Source organism: Tasmannia lanceolata, unplaced genomic scaffold (genome assembly GCF_043159265.1).
Source record: "Tasmannia lanceolata isolate RefF3 unplaced genomic scaffold, GAP_Taslan_0.1 ptg000008l, whole genome shotgun sequence".
Taxonomy (NCBI): Eukaryota; Viridiplantae; Streptophyta; class Magnoliopsida; order Canellales; family Winteraceae; genus Tasmannia; species Tasmannia lanceolata.
This window is the reverse complement of record NW_027518685.1, coordinates 13,857,631-13,885,455: the sequence shown is the minus strand read 5'-3', so window position 1 is coordinate 13,885,455 and position 27,825 is coordinate 13,857,631. Positions and strand designations below refer to the sequence as shown.

Genomic DNA, 27,825 nt, shown 5'->3' with positions numbered 1-27,825 from the left:
TCTCACCATTTCTAAAAAAAAGGGGGGCCACAAGGAAATGATATTTCCACGCACTTTCCTCACAATTTATCATATAGTAGGATGCAAATATTGACACTATATTTGTATTCACGCATTACCTACTAAAATATGTTTGAACGCAATTTAGCATTAGGAACTGAGCAAATTTGTGTTAATTATTGAGAATTATTATATTTTGTTATATTAAGCACACGCTTCTTGGTGATTTCAAGAAATTTGGTGATAAAAGATTTTTTTTGTTTTAAATTAAAGAGAAATAGGTGGTTATAATCTCTCCAAATCAAATTGCTTCATTCGGAATTTTCTTACCGATTATATGACCTTTTGGAAATTTGCACTTATACCTGCGTGCGCGAAAAATGTCCGTATCACGTACGGCGTACAACGAAGGACGATTAATTCCCTTGATGTGTTAGTTTAATTCCAACCAATTGTCACAAAAAAGAAAATTCTAGCAAACATAAAGAAGAAGAAAAGGGAATGAAACATTAAATGGGGTGGCATTATCAAACAACTTGCTTATGTGTGTGCAATGAGTCATGTGTGTTAGAAATATGGCTATATAAATCCCAGCCATGCATCTCCTTTGCTACTTAGCCACAGAGTCAGGTACTCTCTCACATACAGTAAAAGATGAGGAAGGGAATGGGTCTAAAAAGCCTCTCTTTGATTCTTCTTATTCTCTTAGTTGTTATGTTTTCTACATTTGATTCTTGCAATGCAAGAAGAGGCAAACATTGGAGGCAGAAGAGAGCATCTTCAGACTCTCTATCTAAGAAGAAAGGAAAGAATAGTGGAAATAGTCACCACCATGCCGGCGGGTCGAGCCATTCACCTCCGACCAGTCCAACACCTCCGCCGAGTGCTCCACCGCCGAAGGGAGATGGGTATTCAACCTTTGATGTATTAAACTTTGGTGCAAAAGGCGATGGAAGGACCGATGACACGAAGGTTATTAAGAATTTTTAATTGATAACCCGTTTTGATTGTTTTTCAATAACTCGCAACGAGACGTGTTCTTCATTTTATGATGATCATCGTCACGAAAATCTGAACAGAGTAGGAACACAATTATCATAATTATCGCTCCTAAAAACATGTCACGAATGAGGCATGCCCACATCTTACATTTTTAAGATTTAAATAAATTCTACTGATATTTGCACTGCCATGTTTTGATAATGAGACAAACTCGCCTTGTCTTTTCCTTTTTAGCTGGCCGCTAAGGGGGTTTTGAGTTGCCATTAAGAAAAGGGGATTTGGGGAATTGTAATTAAATAATAAAAGACAAGGTGAGTTTGTCACGTTATCAAAACATGGCCCTGGGAACATATATAGCGTTAATAAATATGTCGATATAATTATTTTGGGTTCTGTTCCTAAGGTGTATAAAAATTAAATGGAGAGAAATTCTGTTTGAAATTGATAGCTTCTCTTCCTTGTTTTAATAATGGCACTCCGACTTGTTGGCTCTTTTGTCACAAATTCCAAGATTCTCCCAACAGCCAGTGAGAACAGAGGTTGATGTAGTACCGAGTGCCATTATCAGAATAAGAGAGTGCGGATATCAATTCCGTTCGTTTTTCTGAAACAGTGACACAAAAGCACACCGGCGGATGATAGCCAGCGAGTGATCTGAGGGACCTTTTGGCCGGAGAGTTGGGTTGTCTGTTGGTAGTATTGGACCTTTTCTAGAAAGTAAAGGGTAAAATGGTCTCATTTGTATCTTTATATGGGCTCAGGTCGACCTCTGTTTTTGGATAAAAAAATTGGTGGACACTGTACAATATATTTTCAAGATTTTGTTATCCCCGTGACAACCAGCCCCAATAAGATTTGTTCACCTCAGGAATAGTAAACTTGTGGTTAAATATAGCTTTGGATAGTCTTGCTATTCCCGATTCATGCCGATAAAATATTACTCAGAACAAAAGTAGTGATAAGCGGAAAAGATAATTTTCTAAGATAAACTTATCCAGGCAGGATATTCTATCCCCAAAACAGCACATCCAAGGAGCCATTGACAACCAATCTAAAAAGTGTTTGATAAAGTATGGGAGTGTCATTATCAAAATAAGGAGTTTTGCTATCATTTCCTTCATTATTATATCAAAATTCAATATTGTTGTTAATGGTATTAAACTAATGTTTTTTCCTTGATTCTCTTAATCTAATGCAGGCATTCCAGGCAGCTTGGGCAGCTGCCTGCAAGGTGGAAGCATCGACGTTCATGGTCCCATCTGAGTTCGTATTCCTTGTGGGGCCAATCTCATTTTCAGGTCCATATTGTCAACCAAACATCGTAATTCAGGTATTTTTCACAGAGTAAAAGTTAGAAAATCAATTTCCAAAGAAGAAAACGATTTAAAAAACTGATCATACAAGGAACCAATATCACTACCTTCAAAATTAGGCACTTCCAATCCTTGTTGTCAGAATGGTCATGCCTTATCAAGTCAATCAAAGTAGTCCTTCTTTAACCTTGGCTAAAGTTCGCGTCTAAGTCCTAAGTTTTTAAACTTCCTTGTATAATTCCACAGTTAGATGGAATGATCATTGCTCCGACGAGCGCTAAAGCTTGGGGCTCAGGGATATTACAATGGCTTGAATTCTCAAAGCTAGTAGGGATTACAATTCGTGGCGGAGGAACCATTGATGGACAGGGCTCAGTCTGGTGGGCCGATACACAGCTCGGTGATCCTGGCTGGAACAACACTCTCACAGACTTTCCGGTAACTCTCTCTCATGGTTTAAAATTCCGAAACCAAAAATTTCCGAAATTCAATTTTTTGCCATGTACCAAATTTCCGAAATTTCAAATTTTGGGTCCAGAAGTTGGAACCAAATCACCAAATTTCGGACCTAAATTTCGGCGAGATCCGAAATTTCAGTTTTTGGTGGGATCCGAAACGGTTACTGAAACCAAAATTTTAAACCATGCTCTCTCTCTCTCTCTACAAACTTTGTTGGATTTTGGCCTTTTGGGTATAACAAGCTTTTCTTAATGGTGATTTATGACAGATAAGCAGCGAGCTCAGCGGAACTATGCCCAGCATTAAGCCAACGGTGAGAACTCTGCTAATCAGAACACAATGCACCAGTGTTTGATAAGTGATTTTCAACATAATCTATGAGCATAAGAAAATGACCAAAATGCCCCTACTCACCGACATTGATATAAACAATATTTTTGGGCAGGCTCTAAGATTCTATGGCAGCTTTAACGTGACAGTCACGGGCATAATGATCCAAAACAGCCCACAGTGCCACCTTAAGTTTGACACCTGCGCCGGGGTTCAGGTCTTCAACATGTCAGTTTCGTCCCCTGGTGACAGCCTCAATACCGACGGAATCCATCTGCAGAACTCTAGAGATGTGGCAATCCACGGCACCAATTTGGCCTGCGGTAATTTCAATACTCAGTAAGGGTAGTTTGGTCTTTCACACTTCCCATGCTCCATGTTAACTGCGGACCTAAAAGATGATTGTGTGGTAAACAGAATTAAACCCTAAGCATGGCAGAAGAATAAAGGAAAATGGGTGGCAATATCGTAAATTTCCTAAACACAGTGTCCTAAAGTTTATCACCATTCCCTTTTTGAGCTTCAGGCCCTGCCCACCACAAGATCAATATCCACACGGCGAGCTCATGCCACGTGGCAAAATCCCATTCAGTCATCTTGCTCCCAATAACAGATCAACAACTGGGAACTAGACTCTGTTTTTCCGCGTGTCAATCCCTGATTGGTCAACAACCCATCCCATTAAAGATGAGGCTGTGGGCCTCACTCCCCCAGCAAGAAGAATCTTCTTTCAGCTGCAATCCTTTTCAAATTCCTTTGTCATTGTCACAAGCAGCATTTCTTTCTTCTGGATGTTCTTTGGATAACAAAACCTTCTCTGGGGAAACAGAACCACATTTTAGTGGTCCCTGTGGGACCCGAAATTTGTGGTCCCTTTCCTCTCATTGACAAGAGCAGTGGGGCCCACCCATGAGATGAGGTGGCAGGGTCCCCCACAACAGAATACCTGCAAAAACAGAAAATAAAAACAACAAAAACCCACATGTGAACAAAATTTACCAACTCCTACTGTACTGTGCAGGAGACGACTGTATATCCATACAAACGGGTTGTACAAACATTTACGTACACAATGTGAATTGTGGGCCGGGCCATGGAATCAGCATCGGAGGGCTCGGAAAGGACAACACAAAAGCCTGTGTCTCGAACATTACTGTGCGAAATGTCAACATGCAGAATACGATGAATGGTGTCAGAATCAAAACATGGCAGGTAAACCACATAACTGTCTCTAGCTTCTTTTTTTGTTTGAAAGGTAACTGTCTCTAGATTTTTAGTTCTTTCTACCCCATGTTTTGTGGGATGGTAACTTGCTAAACAAAATGAAACTGAATTTAACATTTTACTTTGTGATATGGTAGCTTGGATGCAATGTTCTGAGCTTCAAAATCCTAATTGACTATTCAAAGAAAAAACTTTGTCAAGTCTGCTTGATAGATCAGGACTCAGTTCAAGATAAGGGGATGATGTGGTATCTGACGAAAAAAACTCGAATGGCTACGAAGAAAACTGGACCCAGATTGAGAACTCTTGAAAAAACCTTAACCTAGACTTCAAAAGCTCGCGCAAGCTTTTTAAAATAAAAAAACTTTCTATACTCGCTGACTCAGTTTCAAATTAACAAAGACAAAGGCGAATACCGAGTCCAAGTCAAGTTTATAGATATTAAACTTTGTAATAACATGTGTACAAAGCTTAAATTACTTTCAGGTTTCCAGATTTTTTTGTGTCATGACACTTCACTTTCCCTATTGCCGATAGGCTGTAGTACTCACCAGAGCTTAAAAGGTCAGCCGAGAATTCACCGATTGAATCATGTAGTAATCCTATTTTCCATCAGTTACCTTTAGAGAAAAAAATCCTATTTCCATAAAAACCAAGACAACTCATCTGGCCATTCAAAAAAATCAATTGAGTACTTACAAAATTCAAACTTGCACCTAAGATTTCATGTCAACTCAGACAAGATGAAAAGCTAAAAACACTACAGGTTTTCCAGGGTTACCACTCCATGTAGTACCTCATGGAGATTTCATACTTCCACATTTGTGCTCTTTCTGTGTTCTTGTTTATAATCTTCCATACCCGAGCTTTTTCCTACATTAGCTTTTTTTCTCTGGTCTCCTATATCCAGTTTGTCTTAACAGTTCAAATCTTACTCCTGCAGGGTGGCTCAGGCTCTGTTCAAGGTGTACTGTTCTCTAATATTCAAGTCTCTGAAGTTCAACAACCCATTGTAATCGACCAGTTCTATTGCGACAAGAGCACGTGCAAGAATCAAACATCAGCAGTGGCACTATCCGGTATCCAATATGAGAAGATAATAGGGACATACACTGTACAACCCGTACACTTAGCATGTAGTGACAGTATGCCGTGTATCGATGTGACCCTAACCGACATCAAACTCAAACCGGTACAAGAAGGCTACCACATGTCTGAGCCACTATGTTGGCAAACCTTTGGGGAGTTAAGAACTCCCTCTCTCCCACCAATTGACTGCTTGCAGATTGGCAAACCATCAAGCAACCACATCCAATCCAATTATGAATCATGTTGAGCATAGCCTAGGAGATGGTGTATACATGAGTGGTCGTCATGATTTCTGACCCCTTTACACCATAGCTACAAGAGTATATAAGGTGATAGTATTTGCTAGTCATCTCGATTTTCATTGTATGTACATGATATATAGGAAGTTTTATTTAGTAGGGGTACATTTGGGCACCCATCTTGAGAGGATATATAGGCATTGTAGTTTCCTAGATTCTGTGTCGATTCAGCATCTCTACAGTTGATTTTAAGGCAATCTTGTTTGCTAGGGTGGATGTCGATTCCCCATCTTGGGAGAATATACAGGCATTCTTTTTTTGCTAGATGTTTTTTGATTCACCATTTGTATATTTTACATACACCCATCATGTTTGTAGAAGCTTTGATTCACCATCTCTATGTGTTGATTCACCATTTCTATGTGTTGATTCACCATTTGTAAATTATACATAACCATGTTTGCAGATGTTTTGATTCACCATCTCTAGAAAAAATAGTTGCACAATTGTTAGCTGAAGTGCATGGAGACATGCACATCTTAATTATTTCAATATGGGGGATTTCTTCCTATTGATGAATGAGAGATGTTGAATGCTATATGTTTAAAATATGAAAACAACATCTGCAGCTAACTTGTTTCCAAAAGTTCTTCCCAACTCTACATAACATCTTTGAATAACATTCAAAAGTAACTTGATGAAATGGATAACAGTTAGTATGAGATTCGCACACTTAAATGTATATAGTATATGTGCATTTCGGAATTTTGAAAGGAATAAATGACCATTGGCCCTGAGCTTGGCCATTTCGTGTTTCTCTCCATAGCACAGCTCCAAAGAATTTAAAATTTCAGGCCAGTTACTAAAAGAGCATGATAACCCTGAAGTTCACCAAAACAATTGCAATTTCCATTCAGTAAGGCAGGGGACCGTAAGGAAATAGAGAAAATTTCATACAGTTGCAAATTAAGAAACAAAGAACAAATGGCAGCAATATGGTATTCGACCACACCGATGAGTGATTTGGATGCGAATGTTTCCAGTAGAGGGAAAAGTGATTTAACCGCTGAATGGAGAGCACATGTTGTTTTTCAATGACAAAAGGTAAAGAAGAAATCTTGGTGTTCATCCAGTTTAAAACAGCAATGTATAAAACCAGCATATACAATGTCAGCAACAGACTCGCAGCACAAGTGAAATTTCAGATCAAGAATAATTGGATTCAAATGCAGATTCACATGCAACAAACAAAAGAATTAATAAGCATAAATGCATAATCTTTTATCATGTACAAAAGAAATAAGGTTAGTTGAGTTGAGTTGAGAATCTTTTTTCATGATATGGGAAAATCACAATCAATGATAAATATAGAAAGATAAAGTCTACAATGGTAGCAAAAGCTTCTATCAAGCACCAGATTGGACTATGCTGAAAGATTTAGTCCAATTGTTAAACCAGAATTTGTAAGTATTCTTTGTTTATCATGTACAAATGGTTGGTCTGTCAATAAAATGGACATACGAAAATACATTATCTCTATGGAAATCCCAAAGACAAGGGTTCCAAGGAACACTTTCGCACAGATTCCGATAACTTTGTTCAATAGGTTCTATTGAGCACCCTAAAGGGCCTTCTTCTAGAAAATAAACCAAATTGATGCAGAAAAAATTCTTTCCAGAAATATAGCTTCAACTTATAACCATTTTCCCCTGTCATCCCAAAAATTTTCCACTCTAAGTCTCACTCGAAAATCACAAAGAAAAAAAATGCACCCAATATTTTTCCTTGAAAACTCGAAAAAAAAAAAATCATCAATTTGGTGAGCATCACACCACCGATCATGTAGCATTGCCCCACATATGCCTTACAGAATTACTTTACAAAAGGAGCCTCCAGTATTACACCCAAAAAAGAAGTAACATCCTTTCAATGGCAAAAAGGCTCCAAAATATATCAAAAAGCACTATACACACAAACGCACACACAAATGTATATATCCCTCAAAACCCTAGTCTATACTTGATTTTGTCCCAACTCTTCATAGAAGCTCTTAAAGACACCCAATTCACCCCAGGGACACCTAAAACGTTAAGATACTATTGACGTTTTACAATGATAAGATCCAAAAAACCACTTGAAACAACTTAATTAAAACATTTTTACCTACCCCTAGTCTGCAACTTTCAACAAACTTGTAATCCACACCACCGATCATCCAGCAAGCAGTGGCCAATCTCAGCTTGAGTAGAATCCATAGAAATATTGTCAGTTACCTTTAAAATTACGTAATGTAGAAGTGTATTACCCTTACAAGTCTTCAAAAGTATATTTTTCAAATCCCAAAAGGATATTCAACCCAATCATCTCTGCAACTGCAAGTTTGTACATAGTCTCATGTTTCAGCAAGAGTAGGATTCATATGATCTCATTTGAAGTTTTTTTGAGGAGTCCACTTCCTTTATGAATCTAAAAGAGGTGAAGAACAATATCTTCATAGTTTGAAAAAGATTAACCACTCACATCATCATTTCTCGAAAAGTCGCAGGCACTTACGTCATGATCCACTCATAAGCTGAATACTTTCTTATTGAGATAGTGAATCTCCCAATTTTGTATGCCATATAATTTAAGCCAGGAAAATCATTTTCCATAAGCATTTCTGCAGTCAATATCTATCCACATTACCAATGGACAAGTCACGCGCATTTATAATATATTTTAGACAAGCAAAAGAAGTCATGATCAGCTTGCAAGGGACAACTTACTCTGACTTTTCGATATTCTTTCTCAGCATACAGAATGGTATTTTATTCAATCAAAACTACCGTTAGCATGATATGGGGGATGTCATTGCTATAACTAAAAGAATCCTACTTGTTAATCAACGACCATTCTTGAATTATTCCAGTCACATCCAAATGCATACCTTGTGCATTGAGCTTCATGTACATACAAGTATACAACCATCTTAGATAAAAATATACACTGTGAAAAATAAGTGCACTAAACAAAACTGTGAATCAAATGAGTATAATCATTCAAGAAATGGAATAAAATTTGGTACATATATTAGCTTGTATGGTTGGGGAAGGTTGTGTACAGTTTTCATGATCTTCCAAAACCGGCAACCTCCTTTCTCCCCTTGTGCTTATCAATCTTTTCAGGGCTCGGCAATCCAGTCCTTTTTTCGTACTTGTTCTCTAAAGCCTGAATACAGCAAGTAAAAATGGTAAGCATAAATACGAAATAGAATTTTGCAATATGCCAATAACTGAAACATGGATTATAACAACTGAGTAAAGACCCCATGGTAAAACTGTAATTTCCAGTCTACAAGGCTTTTAGAGAGAAAAATGTTATTCTCGTCACAGGACAACTAGGAAAAAGTTTCTGAGAGGTGTATTTTGAAAAATGAAAGTTTGCGTGAGCTTAGGTACGAGCAGAAGCAACGGTAAACTCGGTTATAACAGTGTCTTATAGCAGTTTAGCTACATCAGTTTTTCAGAGCAGCAGCAAAATAACCAGAGAATCCAGATAATGAATAATATACCTGACTATAAAAAATCCTTCTTGGGAAATTATAAAAAATTCTTCTTTTCCAATAATTGACTTTTTTGCAAATAAACAATAGAAGAGGACCCTTATTTCTTTTGAAGGATCAAAATATGCTGGCAACAGGACATAAATCTACCAGTTGTAACTTGTAAAATTTGCTACATTGTTGCTATAAGGATGATGTTTTGGACTGTATCTTCTTTCTCTTCTCTACTCTGATTGCAACTCTTACAGATGCTTCTCTGGCCTACAACCTTTTTCCACATTTTAGAAGGCTCTGTACTCTATGCTATATTTAAAAGTATCGTAATTTTTCTAACATGTAAAAGACATGGCAGATCTTGCAATTTCTCTCAATCCTAAAAAGTAAGTTTTGCAAGTTAAGGGTATTTAAAATGATTGGCCTACCATTTCAAAAAAAAATGATTGGCCGCAAATAGTAATTTAAACAATTTTGGGCACCTGAATTGAAAAAACCATGGCCACTCATGCAGTTTTCTAAAATAGTTGAAATTCTTCAAAGAATATAAAGCTCCCAGTAATTAAAAAAAATAGAAAAGCTTTTTCAAAATCAAACTACCAGCAATTCTCAACTTCCATGAAAAGGATTGGCAGTTACGATTGTTTGTTGGCAGTTTGCTTGCACTTAAATATCATGACTATATCCCTTGGCAGAATATTAAAACTATCTTTTAAGAGTCAGGGTAGCATGCCTGTAAAAAAAGGTAAAAAACTTCAAATCTTGTCTCAAACAAGTAAACAAAATATTAAAAAGAAACAAGAATTACAACACGGGTGCCATTTCAAAAAAAGAAAAAAAAAAGAATTACAACACGGGTAGGTCTGCAAGGAAACCAAACAACATAACAAAGAAAAGCCTAGAACGCAAGGACTGACTTCAACTTGGACATTTTCCCCTACACTTTTAGATTAGTACAAGCAACCCGAAATTAGCTAATAAATCTGCTCAAAGTTCCCTTCTTGATGGATTAGAGATATATATTACAAGAACAAATTTTATAAATGGTAAAGGTAGGTATGCTTCTACTCACTTGGAGCTCTGGACGAATACTGTCAAGCACTTCTTCGGTCATTCTATCAAAGAAAAGATATCCCTGCAAGTTCAAAGCCAGATCCAAATCATATTTTTACAGGTGATCCAGCACAACAGGTTCTTAGAAGAGGACCAAAGGGGACCAACCTAGTGGTTGTTGTGGAAATTTTAGCCGGTTTGGGAAAAAATAATTAACCAAGTGATGATAAATTTTTTGCCCAGTCCATGCATTTCTTAATATTTTTAAGTTGAGAAAACACATCACATATACTTGAATTATGAATTTTCTTCATGCCATTGCAAAAACTGCATTAAGTGTAATGAATTAAGGAGATAGAAGAGCAAAATAGTGGAGTCTCAACTATGTTCCATTCATTCAATAATGATCTAAAACACATAATGCGACTGGCAACTATATGGCATTGCCCAAAATACCCCTGGTATTAATTTTGGCCAGTTCTAACGTAAGCTTGGTTACTAAATGATGGTGATGAAATGATCAGTTGTAAGTGTAGGTCCCTTGGTGAAAACTTCTGCAATGTGTTCATGACTTGTAACAAAACAAGGAAACACTTTGTCATTCTCTGCTTTCTCAAGAATGAACATAGCAAAACGTGTTACGGCAAAACAAACGGGAGGGGAAAATATGAGTTTAATATAGTGTTGGCTCAAAAAATTAAAAAAATGGTCAAATAAACAAAAACGCAAAAAAAATACTTCAATGAATAGTTATGTGTTTAATATGTTTTGTTTTTTTTGTTTTTTAAATGGTATACATGCATTATGTGTGTTTGTGTATCAATGTATACATAAAATAAAAATTCTAAAAATAACATTAACTTCAATATAAAAATTATAAAAAATCTTATAGCAAAAATGTTATGACTTGTCGATAAAAGACAAACATCAAGTGTTACATAAAAGACAAACATCAAGTGTTACCCTTCTAGGGGATAATTTTGCAATTTCTAAAATATAAGTAGGGGTAAAGTTGAAAAGTGCATACTGTATATATAGTGTATAACGTATACTATATAATGTATTCTTTGTCATTTTCTCTGTTTTGGACCATCTCGGTCTTATTTTAATGAAATTTATTGCCATTCAAAAAAAAGTAGGGGTAAAGTTGAAAAGTTCGCCAAAAAAGTGTGTAACATCTAAAACGTGTTTTAAACATTTTCTTCAAAAAATGCACTTTTTTTGCTATGAAAAGTATTAGATGGAGTATTAAACAGTAGCCCTACAAAATGTGTTTTATTTTAAAAGAAGGTCCTTTATTAACTAAGCAAATGAAGTGGTAGTCGATCTCAATATGTTTGGTCCTGGCATGGAAGACATGTTTTGTGACAATTTGATGGCACTTTGGTTCTCACAAAAGAGCACATGAGTATCTGACCTGAGATGGAGTTCTTGCATAAGATGTCTCACCTATGTGAGCTCTGCAATACTAATAATAATAATAATAATAATCACTCTGAGCTCAGCTTCCGCCCTTGATCGGGCTACTGACTTCTGCTTCTTACTACTCCAAGAGATAAAAAAAATTATTTATAAATACAGAGTACTCCATAACATAATCTTTGTCTGGCAGGATTGCCAGCCCAATCTGCATCTGAGTAACCACATATCATGACGACTGACTTTGTAAAAGGGTCCATGATGTATTGTCCCTCTATGATACCACAAAATGCACTTTGTCGTCTGTAATTGGTTTCTTGAGGATCATGTGAGTGCCGACATACTTGATTTACAACATATGTAATATCTGGTCCGGTGGGTAAAAATATTGTAAACCCCCTCCCATTAAGTATCCAGGTATCGTGTCGTTTTGGACAAGTTGCGTTGGGTCTGTACAAGTATCCGAGTATCATAGCATATGAGGCACCTTACTTTTAGGGTAGTTCATTTGTAAGTCGATACTCGTTGGGCCTATAGAAGTATCCGAGTATCATAGCATATGAGGCTCCTTACTTTTAGGGTAGTTCATTTGGAAGACGATACTCATACAAGATTCATCACCCAGTTCAACTAAATGAAGTAAAAGCAGTATGGTGCAACACTACCAAGTAGTTATGATGTAGCGTAGGTTGTTGGTTGGAAGCAGTGAAGGAAAAGAAAAACTAGAACGAGGGTCTCTGAGGTATTTGATGGGTTTTGAGATGTGATTCTTTGATGTCGATTTAGCGGCTTGATCAAAAGCGATGCTTCGATCTTCGGAGTCTCGGATCTTTGGCTCTGATACCAAATTTGATGTAGGAACGGGAAGAGAAAGAGAAGAGAAGGAGAAAAATTAAAGATCAGAAGTAGAAGAGAAGAAATTAGGGAGAAGTAGAAGAATAATAGGGGTAGAGAAGAGGAATAGAGGAAGGAGAAGAAACCTGTAGAGGGGAGAAGCCAATCAATTCAATTAATCATCCAAAAGTTAATAATTTTAATACAATGAAGCCTATATATAGGCAATTGAACTAAAATTCTATGGAAAATAAAATCCCTAAAAATAACATGGAAAATAAATTCTAGAAACAAAATAACATGAAAATGAGAATTATAGAAACTAAATAACATGGAAATAAATCCCTAAAATTCCTAATGGGCAAACATGCCTCTAATTGGGCCTACAATTTGCATCAAGTTTCTTTTTGTACACTGCTCATTACAACTGGACAAAATGCAACCAAGGGATACATTTATTAAGAATTTAAAGACACCCATTTTTTTCTAACAATCTGCAATATCCATGAAATCATGCTGTTGGAGATTCTTTGATATCAGGACGCCAATCATGCATCCTCTCTCCTTAAGACATGCAATGCACCAGGAAGCGTGATGGAATTAAGCAGAAAGTGATCCTCATTGATAGAAGACAAGAAATGCTCCTATATCCTAATATTAAATTATGCGTACGAAATTTGAGCAATAAAATTAAGCAACTCACTGTCGAACAAATTTTGGAATATACATATGAGAAAAGAGTTCCAACACACTAGTGTATGTTAACTTACCAACTTCTTTAGAAGCTTAAGCTGTTGGAGAAAGGCGTTATTTATCTTTTATACTTTAACACTCCCCCGCACGTGTGGCCCCCTTGGCAAACACGTGGCACATGTGGTCCCACTTTGGGCCGACCATTGCATGTGGATTTTTGCTCTACCGGAGGTTTGAACTCGAGACCTTTGGCTCTGATACCATGTTAACTTACCAACTTCTCCAGAAGCTTAAGTTGTTGGAGAAAGGCAGTATTTAATCTTTTATACTTTAACAATGTAGATAACTTATCTACACCCGAGCTTAAAATACAGTGGGGGCCGCATTGTTTGGGTGATCCAAAGCATTCATTTGATGGGCCCTCACAGAGATAGGGTGTGCCCAAAAAATCAGCTCCATAGGATCATCCTAACCCTTCGAACTATGGAGGCAAAAAATGGACAGATTTGTGAAGGTTTATACATGTCCATTTTTACATCCACAAATCGTAGGGTTGGGATGACCTATGGAGCTGATTTTTTGGGCACAAACTATCTATGTGAGGGCCCATCAAATGAATGCTTTGGATCACCCAAACAATGCGGCCCCCACTGTATTTTAAGCCTAAGGTGTAGATAAGTTATCTACACTAGTCTGTAGGAACTCCTCTCTCTCTCTCTCTCTCTCTCTCTCTCTCTCTCTCTCTCTCTCTCTCTCTCTCTCTCTCTCTCTCTGTGTGTGTGTGTGTGTGTCTATATATATATATAGTATCTATACATATGTCTATATATAGACATATGTATATAGATAGATACATAGATACATCATCGTATGATATTGAAATAATTGGCATCAGTATGAAATGACCAGGAATTTGGGCTCAATTCGACACTGAAGAATTAAATCAAATCTGAACTTTGGTCACCTACATGATACTTTTGCCTAAAAAAGGTCAGGACATGAGATTTTATGTTTAAATTTCAAAAGAACACAACAAGAAGAGAACAACAGTGATATTTTATCAAAGAAGAAAACCTGCAAATGGTCAAATTCATGCTGGAAAACCCGTGCTGGAAGGCCTGACAAAGTGACTGTAAATCTTGCACCAGTAATGTCTCGAGCATCAACTTTTAAAGAGGCCGGTCTCTGCAAGAAAAAGAAGAGAAGGTTTCTGATCATCCTTTGAAGATCAAGTTACATTATGAGCATAAAAATTCTCCAAATCTGTGTGAATAAGATTCAAACTAGCACCATCCTTTGAAAATCAATGTTTTTCAATTGATTCATGTTTTATAAAGGTAGATTTTGGTTCAGACAGACTCTGAGTTTCATTACCCAATTTTAACACATCAGGAATTCTCTTTTCAACTAAAACATTCACTTCTTGAATTTAAATCTTGTCACAGTCAGGATGAATCAAAATTTAAAATCTTGAAAGCAAATATAGAAACGTTGGCCTTGAAGGATAATATGACGTGGTTAGTTACAATTGTGTCTTAAGCCAATCTTAGAAGAACAAGAATTCAAGATATTCAAGAAAAAAGAATTCAAGATATTCCACATAATTCTTCCCATCTACAGAAAAAATAAGGAAACTGAGGAAAACATTGTCATTGAGAATGGACCACAGCAATAGCCACTGATTGCCCACATCCTCTCCAAGGAGAGAGAAACCCACATTAGAGGCATCAATCTCAATGCCAATTGATCTAAAGAACCCATGAAGTCAACAAAGGAAGAGTCCCAAATGAGAATAGAGATCCCAACACAAACAAGAAAATTTTCAGAAGACTAAGCTAACATTCTAGAACGAGTGAAAGAGACTAATTCATCACTTCCTTACCAGATTCAGGCAAATGTCTATTGAAAATAATAAACTTCCAAAATTATCTCATGTGTTTGTCTTTTGTCTTTATTTCTTTATCTATCAATTACTTTTTTTATGACATAGAGGCCCCCATTTTTAGGGCGGGACTAATCCCTATGGATGCACGCAATCACCCGTAAACAACATGCATCGAGTAACTCCGAGGGGACTCGAACTTGCATCTATGGGGAGCAAACCCACGACACTAGCTGACGTGCCAACCCTGTCCGGGTTTTTATCTATCAATTACTAGAAAAACAATGGGGTTAACCAGGTCCATCTTCAGAGTGTTCATTAAAAAAACTAAAAAAGGATTGTAACAATAACTTTGGGTTATTGTATCTGTATGTTAACCATATCCATATTCTACCAAACCCTTGCTCATGCCCTACATTTCCAAGTTTGTAAACAAACTATCTAGTGATACTACTTAACTCCAAACTGCCTTACAATTGAAGGTATCACTAAAGCTTCTAAACCATGGCCGCTGTTCCATTTTGAAAGAAAGAAATCAAAATAATTACTAAATAATTATATTGATACAAATTAAAATATTGAGTGAGAAGCTCAATCACTACCTCTACATCTGCATATATCCCTGGAAAGGACAAGCAACCTTCATTGAAGAGGAGCGTCTTTTTTGAAAACTTGTAAACTTTTGGGTTTACAAGGACAAGTTCCTCTCCTACACCACGTTCCCCGGCAGGATTGAACACTAGAAGTTGAACATTGACTCCTACTTGAGGTGCTGAGAGCCCAATGCCATCAGTTCTGCACAAAAGGAAGCCAACATTTATCACACTCCTGAAATTATCAAGTATTCTTCGAAGCATATGAAATAAAAGCAAAGAAAATAAAACTATTCTAAGCCAACACATATCGGATCTGAGTAGCAAATTCCCATATCAGCACTTGAGTCGATATTATAAACAAAGTAACAAACTCTAGATAGAGGCCTAGTGCAACCATTCATAAATAAGTGGTGAATGACAAGAAAAAGAAACATTGCACATTAGCGACGCCCCGAGCACTCATCTTCAAATATCCCACAGATCTTTTTTATAGAATAAGATAAATAACAATGGAGTAAGGGTTAATCCGAAACATTCCACAATAGCACTACACCGAGCACTCATCTTCAAATATCTCACAGATCTTTTTTATAGAATAAGATATATAACAATGGAGTAAGGGTTAATCCCAAAACAGAGAGCAAAAAGAATTAGAAGGTTCAAATCCACTTTCAGCCTTCCAGTCAACAGATTTGTAGCTTATACATCTGCAACAACTTTCTAGTCCGCAATTAAGAATAGGACGCATCAGAAACTTAGCTTCTTACAAAAGAAGGTCAAACAGAAGAAGAAAACACAATAACTAATTTGGTAAGTTGGGGGCATAATATAAAAAAGGCACACATCCACCAAAATCAAAAGAAAATAACTGATACATTTCAACTTCCAAAGATAAATGGTTTCCACGAGGCACTTCTACTAATTGTCCGGACAACAATGGGATGAAGATGGAATTAGTAAGAGACCTAGAACTAGGAATTTAAGTAAAACTAGGAAGAAACATGATAATGTGGCACCCCTTTTAAGTGGCCTCTGAGCAAAGTTGAGAAGACATCGTTAATATTAAGACTATAGGGGGAATCTGAACGAGAAGCTGATTGGGAGAAATTAGTATGAGGCAAAGAAAGCTTTAGGCCCTGTTCATTTTAGATTTTGACAACCGATTGTGAGTCCAAACCGATTATTGGACCCAAAATTAAAATCTAAAATGAACAGGATCTTAGCATCCTTTGGTGGTTGGATTATCGATGGCTTTCAAGTTAATATTAGATTAAATTTTCAGCTATAAAAGTAATGAATGCAGGATGTAATAAATGTGGGATACAACATGCTCATCGCTATTCAGAGTCAACAGCAATTTCCCATGTAGAATAAGGTGAAAAGAATTACTGAGAATACCAGTCAGGTTGCTGCAACTAAAATACGTAGCAGTATGAACTGCTGAATATACCATATAATCACGTGCGCTTTTATAGTACAAGCATGAATTCATGAATAAAGAGGCAAACTGGAAAAGAGCAATAGAATAACCAATGCTTAAATTGTAAATTAAGGTAGAAAAGAGAGGCTTACTTGTACATAACATCAAACATCTCATCAACCAACTTCTTCAGGTTCTCATCGAATGTATCAATCCGTTTGTTTCTTGCTCTCAATATGGGATCGGGATACTCCACTATTTTCAACGGTGACTCAAAGCACAAATCAGAAGCTACAACCATAACACAATTACAACAAATTAACTTTGCACTTGCATCGCAACCTAAGCCAATTCTACAGTATCCCACAGTGCAGAAAAAACAAATGCCACGAGTAGGAATTATCATCTCTGCACCATATAATACGGCAACTCATGAGTAGGGAGCACGGACTGTCAGAACATCTGGTTGGCCCCATCTTACGGCTTTGGATTGCTCAGATGGCCAAAAAGTCAATCCGATGTATTGATCCTAACCATCTGACAAATGGAGTGCTTGAATATGAACCATTGCCTTCTTCTTTTTTTCTCACCATCATTTGCAAACTCTTAATCAGATGGTTAGAATCATCTGAGGAGAGCCATATTTCAGGGTAGAGGTGATCCAATCCAGGTGGACGGTTTGATCATCAATCTGAACCATCGGTGTGCCAATACACTTGAATTGCCCAGTAATATGGTGCACAAGAGTAGCATGAGATAACTCCTCGAAAAGAGATTAATATCAAGAAAAAGAAAATAGAAAAATGAACGATGAAGTAACAACAACGCAGTTGATTGCGTAACAATTTACCAATGGAACAGAACTAATTAACATATAATCATAAAGTTAATAGAAATTATAAATTTTCCTGGACTTTGTTAGGTTCTGAGCCCCTCATATGAGCTAATTTGAAAGATAACAAATGGAAGCACATACAGATCAGCTTCGAAGGGCATCTCCTCCTGTTTTTCTCTATGCTGTAGAAATGTTTTGGTGGGTGAAAACTTGCATCTCATTCTGATTTCATACGTTCAAATACATTCCAAATAACTGACCCATGACTGCTACAGTTACTGAACTACAACTCAAACAACAACCGACTCAGACCCTTTTCTACCACTACAAGACACGACTCATACAACGACTACAATGCCCAACTCACCCAATAACTGGCCCATGAGTCCTACAGATACTAAACTGCAACTCAAACAAAACTGACTCAAACCCTTTTCTACCACTACAAGACACGACTCATGACTGCTAATCTTATGCACATGAGACCCATATCAGTCCTCCTCCCTTGGATTCAACTTGTCCTCGGGGTGAAATTCAGGATATCGCTCAATCAAGGTGTGGTAGCGCTCCCAAGTGGCATCTTCTGGTGGAGCGCCATGCCATTGCACCAACACTTCTGGGTCTACCATGTTCCCTCGCTTGATCATTCGTCAATCAAGGATGGGCATGGGATCTTGTTGTAACTCTCCTTATAGAATGAGAGGGGTAAGTGTGCGTTGGGCTGTATAGATACTCCAAGCTTCTTCTTACAGCACGAAAAATGGAAGACATTGTGAATCCTGGCTCCAACTGGCAGGTCTGGCTTGTAGACTACTGCTCTAACACGTTCAAAAGCCTTAAATGATCCATCATATCTTGCTGACAGTTTGAGATATCATCGAGATGATATTGCAGACTGCCTGTAAGGTTGCAGATTATGAAAAACTCAATCTCCAACATTGAATTCACATTCAGTGAGATGACGGTCAACAAACCTTTCATCTGTTACTGTGCAACTTCCAAGTTGGCTTCGAGTTGACACAAAACTAGGGAGCAATCACGAAACTCGGTATCAACCGCTTGGACTTTAGCGGTTCCAAGCTAACAAGACAATAATGTTGGCAGTGATACTCGTACACAGCCTCATCTGGAGTCATACGAGTGGCAGAATGAAATGTGATGTATACCACCACTCAGCACAATGCAACCATCGCACTCATTTCGTGGGATTGGTACTAGTGAAACATCTTATGTATAGTTCTCAAGGCACCTATTTAGCACCTCTGTTTGACCATCGGATTGGGAGTGATAAGAGGTGCTCATTTGAAGATAGCTGCCCCGTAGGCAAAACAACTACCGCCAAAATATATTAGTGAAGGCAAGATCTCGATCGCTCACAATCAAAGTCGGCATCCCATGTAATTTTAAGATATTTTCCATGAAAACCCGAGCAACTGAAATAACTGTGAAAGGGTGTGGCAGTGGAAGAAAATGTGCATATTTTGACAAGCGGTCGACCACAACAAAAACCACACTTCTACAATGGACGGTGAAAGACCGTCAATGAAGTCCATATATATGTCGGACCACACCTGATTATGGATAGGTAATGGCTGCAATAACCCAGGTGATGCCACTTTTTATATCTTGTGTCGTTGGCACATGTTGCAATGGTTTTAAATTTCGGATTTCGGTTAGGACCAAAATTTTGAAATTTCGGATTTCGGCATAGAATTCAGCTGAAATTGGGTCATTTCTGGCCAAAATGACCGAAATTTAAAATATAAAAAAATCGGTTTCGGTCGAAACCGAAAATTGAATCCCTGCGTAGCATTCACAAACCCGCTGCTTAATATCTTTGAGCATGCCAGACCAATAAAATATTTTTTGATCTGATGTAAAGTTTTGCGGCAAACCCGCTGCTTAATATCTTTGAGCATGCCAGACCAATAAAATATTTTTTGATCTGATGTAAAGTTTTGCGGCAACCCGAATGACCTCCCATAGGTGAGCTATGCAGCTCATGAAAAAATAAATATCAAAAAGACAAAGTTGGGCTGATCATAAGTCGACCCTTTTTATGAAGAACTCCACTTTGGAATTGATATTGATTCTGGTCAAGAGTCCCCACTCCCCCCTTCATATGCCTTTATGAATGTTGTTAGAGAATTGGCGGTGGACTCTTCAAGAACATGTTGTAACCAATTAGAGATTGGTTTAAATAACACCAGAAACTCTCTATCTTCAACTTTTCTTGATGGAGCATCAATTGCCTTGTTTTCTTTGCTGTTCTTGTAATCAATTGAATAATCATACCTGATCAACTGAGAGAGCCCACAATGTTGGGCTGGTGTAGTGATGTGTTGCTCTACTAAATATTTAAGACTTTTCCGGTCAGTACGTATCACGAAACTTGGTCCCGGTACATAACGTTGCACTACTAAGATAATGGCAAGCAGCTCCTCATAAGTTGACATGGCTTAGTTGTTCCCGTGCAAGGCCTAGCTCAAGAACATTCTTGGTCAGCCTTCTTGCATCAAAACACCTCCAATTCCTTTACCTGACGCATCACACTCGATCGCAGGGTTTAGTAAATTTAGGTAGTGCTAACACTGGCGCTTGAGGGCTGGAAATGCTTTTTCAGCAAAATCATTCCAACCCCAAGCATTCTTGTTTTAGTAAAGAAGAAGAGGTGAAGCAACCTTACCGTAACCCTTAACAAACTTACAGTAATACCCAGTTTAACGCAAAAATTCCCTCAACACCCTAAGAGATTTTGGTCGTGATCATTCTGTCATACCAGCAATTTTACTTGGGCCAACTGCAACCCCGCCATGCCTGATTATGTGTCCTAAGTAGTCAATTTCTTGACTCCCAAACCGACATACGGATTCCTTGGCAAATAGGTGATGCTGCCTCAAGACTTCTAGAGTTGAAGATGGTGCAAGTGTTCTTCTCATGTCTTATTATAGGTCAATATGACATTAAAGAAAAACCAAGACAGTGCCATAGATAGGGCATGAAGACATCATTCATTAAACTTTGGAATGTAGATAGTGCATTAGAGAGCTCAAATGGCATTACCATGAACTCATAATGTCCTTCATGAGTTCGGAAAGCTGTTCTGGAGATGTCTGCCTCATGTACTCTAATTTGACGGTAGCCAGAGGGCAAGTTCAACTTGGAATAAAATCGAGCCCCATGTAGCTCATCGAGCAACTCATCAATGACAGGAATTTGAAGTTGTATTGCTAGAATTGCCGGCAGCTACCATTACATAAACCCTTTTCATGTTATTCTCGAGCTTCACGTGATGTACGCTTTACCGATGTTGGGATTGAAGTTGTACTGCTAGAATTGCCGGCGGCTTCCATCCTAGTGCCACCAAACCGCAGGGGTATTCAGTCTATATTCCTGCAAGCGAGCTAATCCAATGGCCGTAGCTAGAGATAAGGGATGGAACATCTGCACTTCAAGTTGGATTTCTCCTTCAACTCACTAATAAAGGAACTAACTAAAAATCCTCATTAAGATGGTGAGTACAATTGGACAAGCGCTCAAATTGACCTTGGTAGTCTCTTACCGTTGATTTTTGTCGGAGCTTAGCTAAGGCTCCGACATAATCCTCATACTCAGATGGGCCAAAACGGAGTTTCGGGCAACAGCGAACGTTGGCCATGTCAATTGTTGGTGGAACGTGTCATACCACATAAACGATTGGAGAGCTTCAACCTCCATATGAAATGAAAAAATAGTGAGGTATTGGTTCGTGCGAGTTTGGTGGCAAGAAAAAAATTGCTCTGCCCTATATATCCAACCCGATGGGTCATTGCCGTCAAAACATGAAAAGTCGAGTCGAACAGTTCGAGTTTGAATAGTGTTAGAAGGTATTGCATAGCCTAAGGGCATAATGGTCTTTGTATGTTCTCTTTATAAATACTAAAGTGAGGGGGAGTAAACCTAACTTCTTCATTTTCTTCTCATTCTCTTCTTTCACTCTAACATGGTATCAGAGCTGTAGATCTCGGCCGACGAGGATATGTCTGCGGAGGAGCGGGAGGAGGAGCCTCAGTAGCCTCATGAGCCTGTAGTGAAGAGGAGGGATCACAGACAGGAAGAGTCTCAGGAACTAATACAGGAAGGGAGAAGAGAGGAGCCGGAAGGGCGGGGAGGGAAAGAGAAAGGTCCGAGTCAAGAACTGTGGAAGGAGTCTCATGAGAAGATACAAAGTAGGACTCAGACTCGAAGAATGTGACATCGGCAGACACAAAGGACCGACGCAGGCGAGGATTGTAACAGTGATATCCTTTCTGGGTACGGGAGTACCCAAGAAAGATGCATCGTTCAGCCCGAGGGTCCAGCTTATCAAAGCCAGGACCAAGGTGGTGAACAAAACACACACACCCAAAGACCCTAGGGGTGATAGGAAAGGGGTCATGACCAGGGTATAATACAGCAAAGGGGGAAGAGCCACCAAGAACCGAGGATGGAAGCCGGTTGGCAAGGTGGCATGCAGTAAGAACAGCATCACCCCAATAGCTCTTGGGAACTCGCATCTGAATAAGAAGAGAGCGAGCCCCATCAAGTAAAGAGCGCATCTTCCTTTCAACCACACCATTCTGCTGAGAGGTGTGAGCACAGGCAGACTGGTGGAGAATACCCCGACTAGAAACAAAATCCTGGAACCCATGGGTAGTGGAGAAATATTCTCTAGCATTATCTGTGGGCAAGCATTTGAGGGTACAATCAAACTAATTTGTAACCTCAGAATAAAAAGTACGAAAAGCAGAGAAAACCTCAGAACGATCGTGAAGCAAATACAGCCAAGTCATGCTAGAATAGTCATCAATGAAAACAACAAAATGTCTATATCCAAAAAAGGAGTTCTCAGGGGACCCCATAAATCAGAGTGCACTAAAGCAAAAGGGTGCGAGGCCCGACTAACAAGCCTAGAGGGAAAAGACACACGGTGGTGTTTTCCAAGTTCACAGGCCTCGCACTGAAAATACTGAATAGGAACAGAAACTATAGAGGTGCGCAGTAAGCACTCAATGCATGGATGACCAAGGCGGCAGTGCCACTGGTAGGCGTCGACAGAACTGTGTAAAATGGTACGGGGGGGACCTCCATCCAGACGATACAACCCATCTACCTCACGTCCTTTACCAATCGTCCTCCCAGTCGCAAGATCCTGTAATAAGCAATAAGATGGATAAAATGAGACGTAGCAGTTAAGATATTTAGTGAGCTGACTGACTGAAAGTAAGTTAAAGGGAGACTGGGGAACACAAAGCACAGAGGAGAGGGTAAGACCAGGATAGGGAGAGGTACTCCCTGTACCAGAAATGGGAGTAGTACGGCCATCAGCGAGGGTCATAGACTGAGAGGAAAGAGGGTGAAAAGACCCGAGTGATGATAGAGTACCTGTCACATTGTTCGAGGCTCCCGAATCAATGATCCAGGAGCTCGAGCTACTGAGAAGAGAGGCAGGAGTGCTACCTGGCTGTGCAAAGCCAGCACTGGGAGGATGGGCGGCCAAGCGTAGGCGCTGGAGCTCATCATAGTCGGCCTGAGTGAAAGACGGCTGGAGCCGGAGGAAGATGCTCGAGGATCAGAGTCTTCCAAAGTAGAAACGTGCGCTGATCGCCCGAACTGAGATGGCGGCGGGGGACGACGCTCAGGATGTAGCACATAACAGGTCTCATCATGGTGGCCCTCGCGCCGGCAATGTGTACAATATGGACGAGGTCGGCCACCATATCCCCTGCCACTAGAGAAATCCGTACGCATGGTACGTCCGCCACGGCTAGAGTCACGGCCACGGCCTCGGCCAAACGGCCCACCACCACGGGCAGGACGATCTCCTACTGCATATGCCGCGGTAGCATGCCCATAAAAAACAGCAGGAGTAAGAGAGGCTCCACCTAAACATTGTTGTGCCCGCTGATAGACCTCCTCGAGGGAAGGCATAGTGCCAGAACCATAAATCTGCTGGCGAAAAAATATAAACTCGGGGCCCAAGGTCTCGAGAAACTGAACAACTCGAAGCTGATCCCACTGCCGAGCGGCGACGGCTAAGTCGGTCGTCAAAGGCATAAAAATGTCGAGCTGCTGACAGTGAGAGACGAACTGACCATAGTATGTAGAAAGATGGGTGTCACCACGCCGAAGATACATCCACTCAGAATATATGGCACAAATACGGGAGAGGTTACCGACGCCGGAAAACATAACCGCAGTATGATCCCAAATCATTTTTGCAGTCGGAAGCTGCATCATAGTTCCTGAAATCTGTGGGATCATACTCTGCCAGAGTAAACTACGGATATGAGCATCATCCGTTTCCCACTGCTCATAAGTGGAATCCAAAGCCGCAGGAGGGTCACGACGTATGGTGTAGACCTTTCTTTTGGTAATGAGATAAACTTCCACCGCTACTTTCCAATTTATGTAATTGGAACCATCAAGCTTGACCGTGGTCATCGGGAGGAAGGAGACATGACCCGATGAAGGGAAATTAGGGGTAGAAGAAGAAGAGGCTGTGTGTGTGAGAGGGATGCCCGTCAAAGGGGTTTGCCCGAGAGAGGGATTTTCTATAGTAGGAAGCTCCATAGAATGATGAAGATGAAAGAGACACAACACACCACGTCAAAGCAAGGGAGAAGAGAAAAATGAGAATGCCTCTAGGACATAAAGGGACCACTATGTGTGGCGAGAGAGTGTGTCGCGGCTCCGACGAGCTGGAATAGAAAAAGACGACATAGTAGAACCTCTAGGGCATAAACGTAGCCGCGAACGAAGAAGAAAAATAGATAAGAAGAAACTTAGACCATAGAAATAAAGAGGAGAAGAAACTTAGGGTTGTTAGGTTAGATTGGAAGTTTAGGAAGGGGAAATTTAGGGTGGGAGATTATTTGGGAAAGAAATGGAGGGGAAAGGGTGGTGGGGTGTGGCGGAGGGTTTTACGGCAAGAGGGGCGGGGGGGGGCGTGAAGGTGAGGGAGGGGCGGGAGGTGAGAGAGGGGCGAGGGACAGGTTGGGTTGGGTTGGGGCGTGAGGGAGAGAGGGGCAAGGGTTGGGGCAGGGGAGAGGGGCGAGGGTTTGAGAGAGAGTGGGAGTGGGAGGTAGAGAGAGGAGGGGCGGGAGGAGAATGGAGAAGAGGGGCTTCTCCAAGCTCCCTAGGGCACAAAATCCCTAGGGCTCTGATATGTTGCTCAGGGGGAGATGTCCTCCCCAGTATGTCAAGAATGCCTTTTTACATGGTGAGCTTACTGAGGAGGTGTATATGGAGCAACCTCCTGGGTATGTTGCTCAGGGGGAGATGTCCTCCTCAGTATGTCGGTTGCGGAAGTCTATATACGGTCTCAAGCAGTCTCCTAGAGCCTGGTTTGGACGATTCAGTTATGCTATCATGCACTATGGCATGAAGCAATGTGCAGTTGATCACTACGTCTTCAGTTCTCATTCCACTACTGGTTGTGTGCTATTGATAGTATATGTCGATGACATCATCATTACAGACAGTGATTCAAAGGGGATACGCAGGTTGAAAACCTTCTTGCAGAAAGAGTTTTCAACCAAAGATTTGGGTCGTCTCAGATACTTTCTTGGCATTGAGGTTGCATATTCTACTAGAAGTCTCTCCCTCTCATAGAGGAACTATGTACTAGATCTTCTTGAGGAGACAGGTCACCTTGGAGTGAAACCTGCGTCTGCTCCCATGGACCCAAATGGGAAACTCCTTCCAGAAGAAGGAGATTTATTAGATGACCCTGACAGATATATGAGGCTGGTGGGTAAGCTCATATATCTTACAGTCACTCGTCCAGATATATCATTTGCTGTTGGCTCAGTCAGCCAGCATATGAGCTCACCCCGTACTTCTCACTGGGCAGCAGTGATTCAGATTCTTCGCTACTTGAAAGAAGCACCAGGGAAAGGACTCGTATTCAAGAAGCATGGTCATACCCGGGTAGAAGGCTTCTGTGATGCAGACTGGGCAGGATCTCCAGCAGATAGGAGATCCACCACTGGATATTGCACCTTTGTTGGTGGCAATCTAGTGTCGTGGAAAAGTAAGAAGCAGGTCATAGTCTCCAAGTCGAGTGCCGAATCAGAGTATCTTGTTATGTTTCATACCAGCGGGGAGCTTATTTTGTTACGTTCTCTCCTTTCAGAGATTGGTTTCTCTTCATCTGCTCCAGCTCAGCTGTATTGTGACAAAGCTGCAATTCATATAGCTACCAATCCGGTCTTTCATGAGAGAACTAAGCATATAGAGGTTGATTGCCACTTCATTCGCCAAATGATACAAAGAGGCGAGATTCATGTTTCTTTCACGAGATCTGCTGAACAGTTAGCAGATGTGTTCACAAAGCACTTGAGCTATACAAAATTGAGTGACATATGTAACAAGCTTGGAATGTACAATATATACATTCCATCTTGAGGGGGAGTGTCAGAAGGTATTGCATAGCCTAAGGACATAGTGGTCTTTGTATGTTTTCTTTATAAATACTAAAGTGAGGGGGAGTAAACCTAACTTCTTCATTTTCTTCTCATTCTCTTCTTTCACTCTAACAAATAGGTCCTAAGCTACTCATGCCTGACCCACGCACCACATCCGTTAGGGTGTGGGTAGTGATTGAATGCCTTATGGACGTCTCTTCTTGCTCTTGAACTTGACTCCGAGTCATCTAATCAAATTCGAAGTCGATGGCCGTAAGCATGTTATGGAATTGATCAAGTTGTCAACTACGTTGATCAGAGGACCGGTGAAGCCCATCTAGTCACTGTCCGTGTTGCTCCAAAGTATCTTGAAGGCTTTTTACAGCGTGTTCCATCTTAGCAAATCAAGTTCCTTCGGCCATTCGCTGGTTTGACTGCTCTGATACCGCTTTGTTAGGTTTGGAGCCCTTTTTACAAGCTATTTTGAAACCTAACAAATGGAAACTGATACAGATCCACTTTGAGGGGGATCTACTCCTGTTTTCTTCTATTCTACTGAAAACAGGAATTTTCAAAAGTGTTCATACAAAAAATTAAAGTACTTGGAAACCCTAGAAGGAGAGAGAGAGAGAGAGAGAGAGAGAGAGAGAGAGGTATTTTGCACTTACGAGAAGCGATTTCGTCCTCTTTCAAGGGAAAGCCTCGCCTGGCGTGTACAGACACTTCCATGAGCGGGGTTTTGACGATGGTGGGAGAGGAAAAATGGCGGAGGGTGCGCACGTTAGAGGCGAGCCTGACCTGGCGAGAGAGGACGGGGAGGAGTGCGTAGGATAAGGGGCAGGTTTGTAGCCATGCCTGAGCGCAGGCCATTATTTTCGCCACGACAACGGGGTTGCTCTCTGTCTCTGCGGGTGGAGATGACAAAACAAAGCGGCTCAATTTATATGAAAAGGAAAAAAGGGGAATGATATCTGCGCCAGAGTGTTTTGATAGTATTTAAAGAGATGTCAGACGATATTACGGTTCTCAAAACACTCTTAATGCCCTTTACATACTACACGACAAACAGATGGAACGCATGTTTATCAAAACACTTTGGTGCAGATATCATTTCCCAAAAAATTGAAAAATGGAAAAAGGGATCGGCGTGGTGCAACTCGGGTTTATTTTTGGAAAGTCGGGTTGAGCTTTTACCATTGAATCAGGTCGGGTTCGGGTGATTCCAATTCATCTTTTACAAGCTCAACCGACCCAAGTTGCACCAATATTCGGACCCCCAATGGAACTTTTAGTAGGGATGCAACTAGGCTCGGGCCCAACCAAATTTTGGCTGGGGTTTTGTTGGCTTTTTCTCAGGTTGGGTTAGGATTGAAGCCTGGGGTGATTAATCCGAGCCCGACCTCCGTTCTCTAATTTTATAATGATTTCTAAGGGTTATTTTTTGTTATTTTTTGTTTTTTTGTTCAATCCTAGGCT

General features: G+C 39.9%; 2 protein-coding genes across 5 annotated transcripts; one reads left to right on the top strand and one right to left on the bottom strand.

Moving 5' to 3' along the window:
* The first annotated feature begins 603 nt into the window (after nt 1–603).
* Nucleotides 604–6,135, top strand: LOC143884451 (polygalacturonase At1g48100-like). The gene is made up of 7 exons (XM_077388033.1): nt 604–972; nt 2,201–2,332; nt 2,562–2,753; nt 3,043–3,087; nt 3,220–3,427; nt 4,126–4,316; nt 5,272–6,135. The coding sequence occupies exons 1-7, from the start codon at nt 655–657 to the stop codon at nt 5,662–5,664; spliced, it is 1,479 nt and encodes a 492-aa protein (XP_077244148.1). The 5' UTR covers nt 604–654; the 3' UTR covers nt 5,665–6,135.
* PDF1B (peptide deformylase 1B) lies at nt 3,056–27,317 on the bottom strand. Of its 4 annotated transcripts, none has more exons than XR_013252870.1 (8): nt 27,018–27,317; nt 17,241–17,379; nt 15,675–15,867; nt 14,265–14,375; nt 10,264–10,326; nt 8,757–8,863; nt 4,174–6,537; nt 3,056–4,050 (listed from the first exon to the last, which is right to left on the bottom strand). XR_013252870.1 is itself a non-coding variant. In XM_077388035.1 (7 exons), exons 1-6 carry the CDS (start codon nt 27,217–27,219, stop codon nt 8,762–8,764), a joined length of 810 nt encoding a protein of 269 aa, XP_077244150.1. In that variant the 5' UTR covers nt 27,220–27,317; the 3' UTR covers nt 4,086–4,257; nt 8,757–8,761. The 4 variants fall into 4 exon arrangements, 2 of the variants coding, with proteins under 2 accessions (XP_077244150.1, XP_077244149.1); XR_013252871.1 differs by having other exon boundaries at nt 4,174–4,257; XM_077388035.1 differs by lacking the exon at nt 3,056–4,050 and having other exon boundaries at nt 4,086–4,257.
* Between the last annotated feature and the right edge of the window lie 508 nt (nt 27,318–27,825).

Coding starts and splice junctions, on each gene's coding strand:
- PDF1B (XM_077388035.1), bottom strand. CDS start 27,219: ATGGCCTGCGCTCAGGCATGGCTACAAACCTGCCCCTTATCCTACGCA. Junction 17,380..27,017: donor AGAGGACGAAATCGCTTCTC/GTAAGTGCAAAA, acceptor TTATGGTTGTAG/CTTCTGATTTGTGCTTTGAG. Junction 14,376..15,674: donor GGATATATGCAGATGTAGAG/GTAGTGATTGAG, acceptor TTTTTCTTGCAG/AGACCGGCCTCTTTAAAAGT.
- LOC143884451 (XM_077388033.1), top strand. CDS start 655: ATGAGGAAGGGAATGGGTCTAAAAAGCCTCTCTTTGATTCTTCTTATT. Junction 2,754..3,042: donor ACACTCTCACAGACTTTCCG/GTAACTCTCTCT, acceptor GATTTATGACAG/ATAAGCAGCGAGCTCAGCGG. Junction 4,317..5,271: donor TCAGAATCAAAACATGGCAG/GTAAACCACATA, acceptor TTACTCCTGCAG/GGTGGCTCAGGCTCTGTTCA.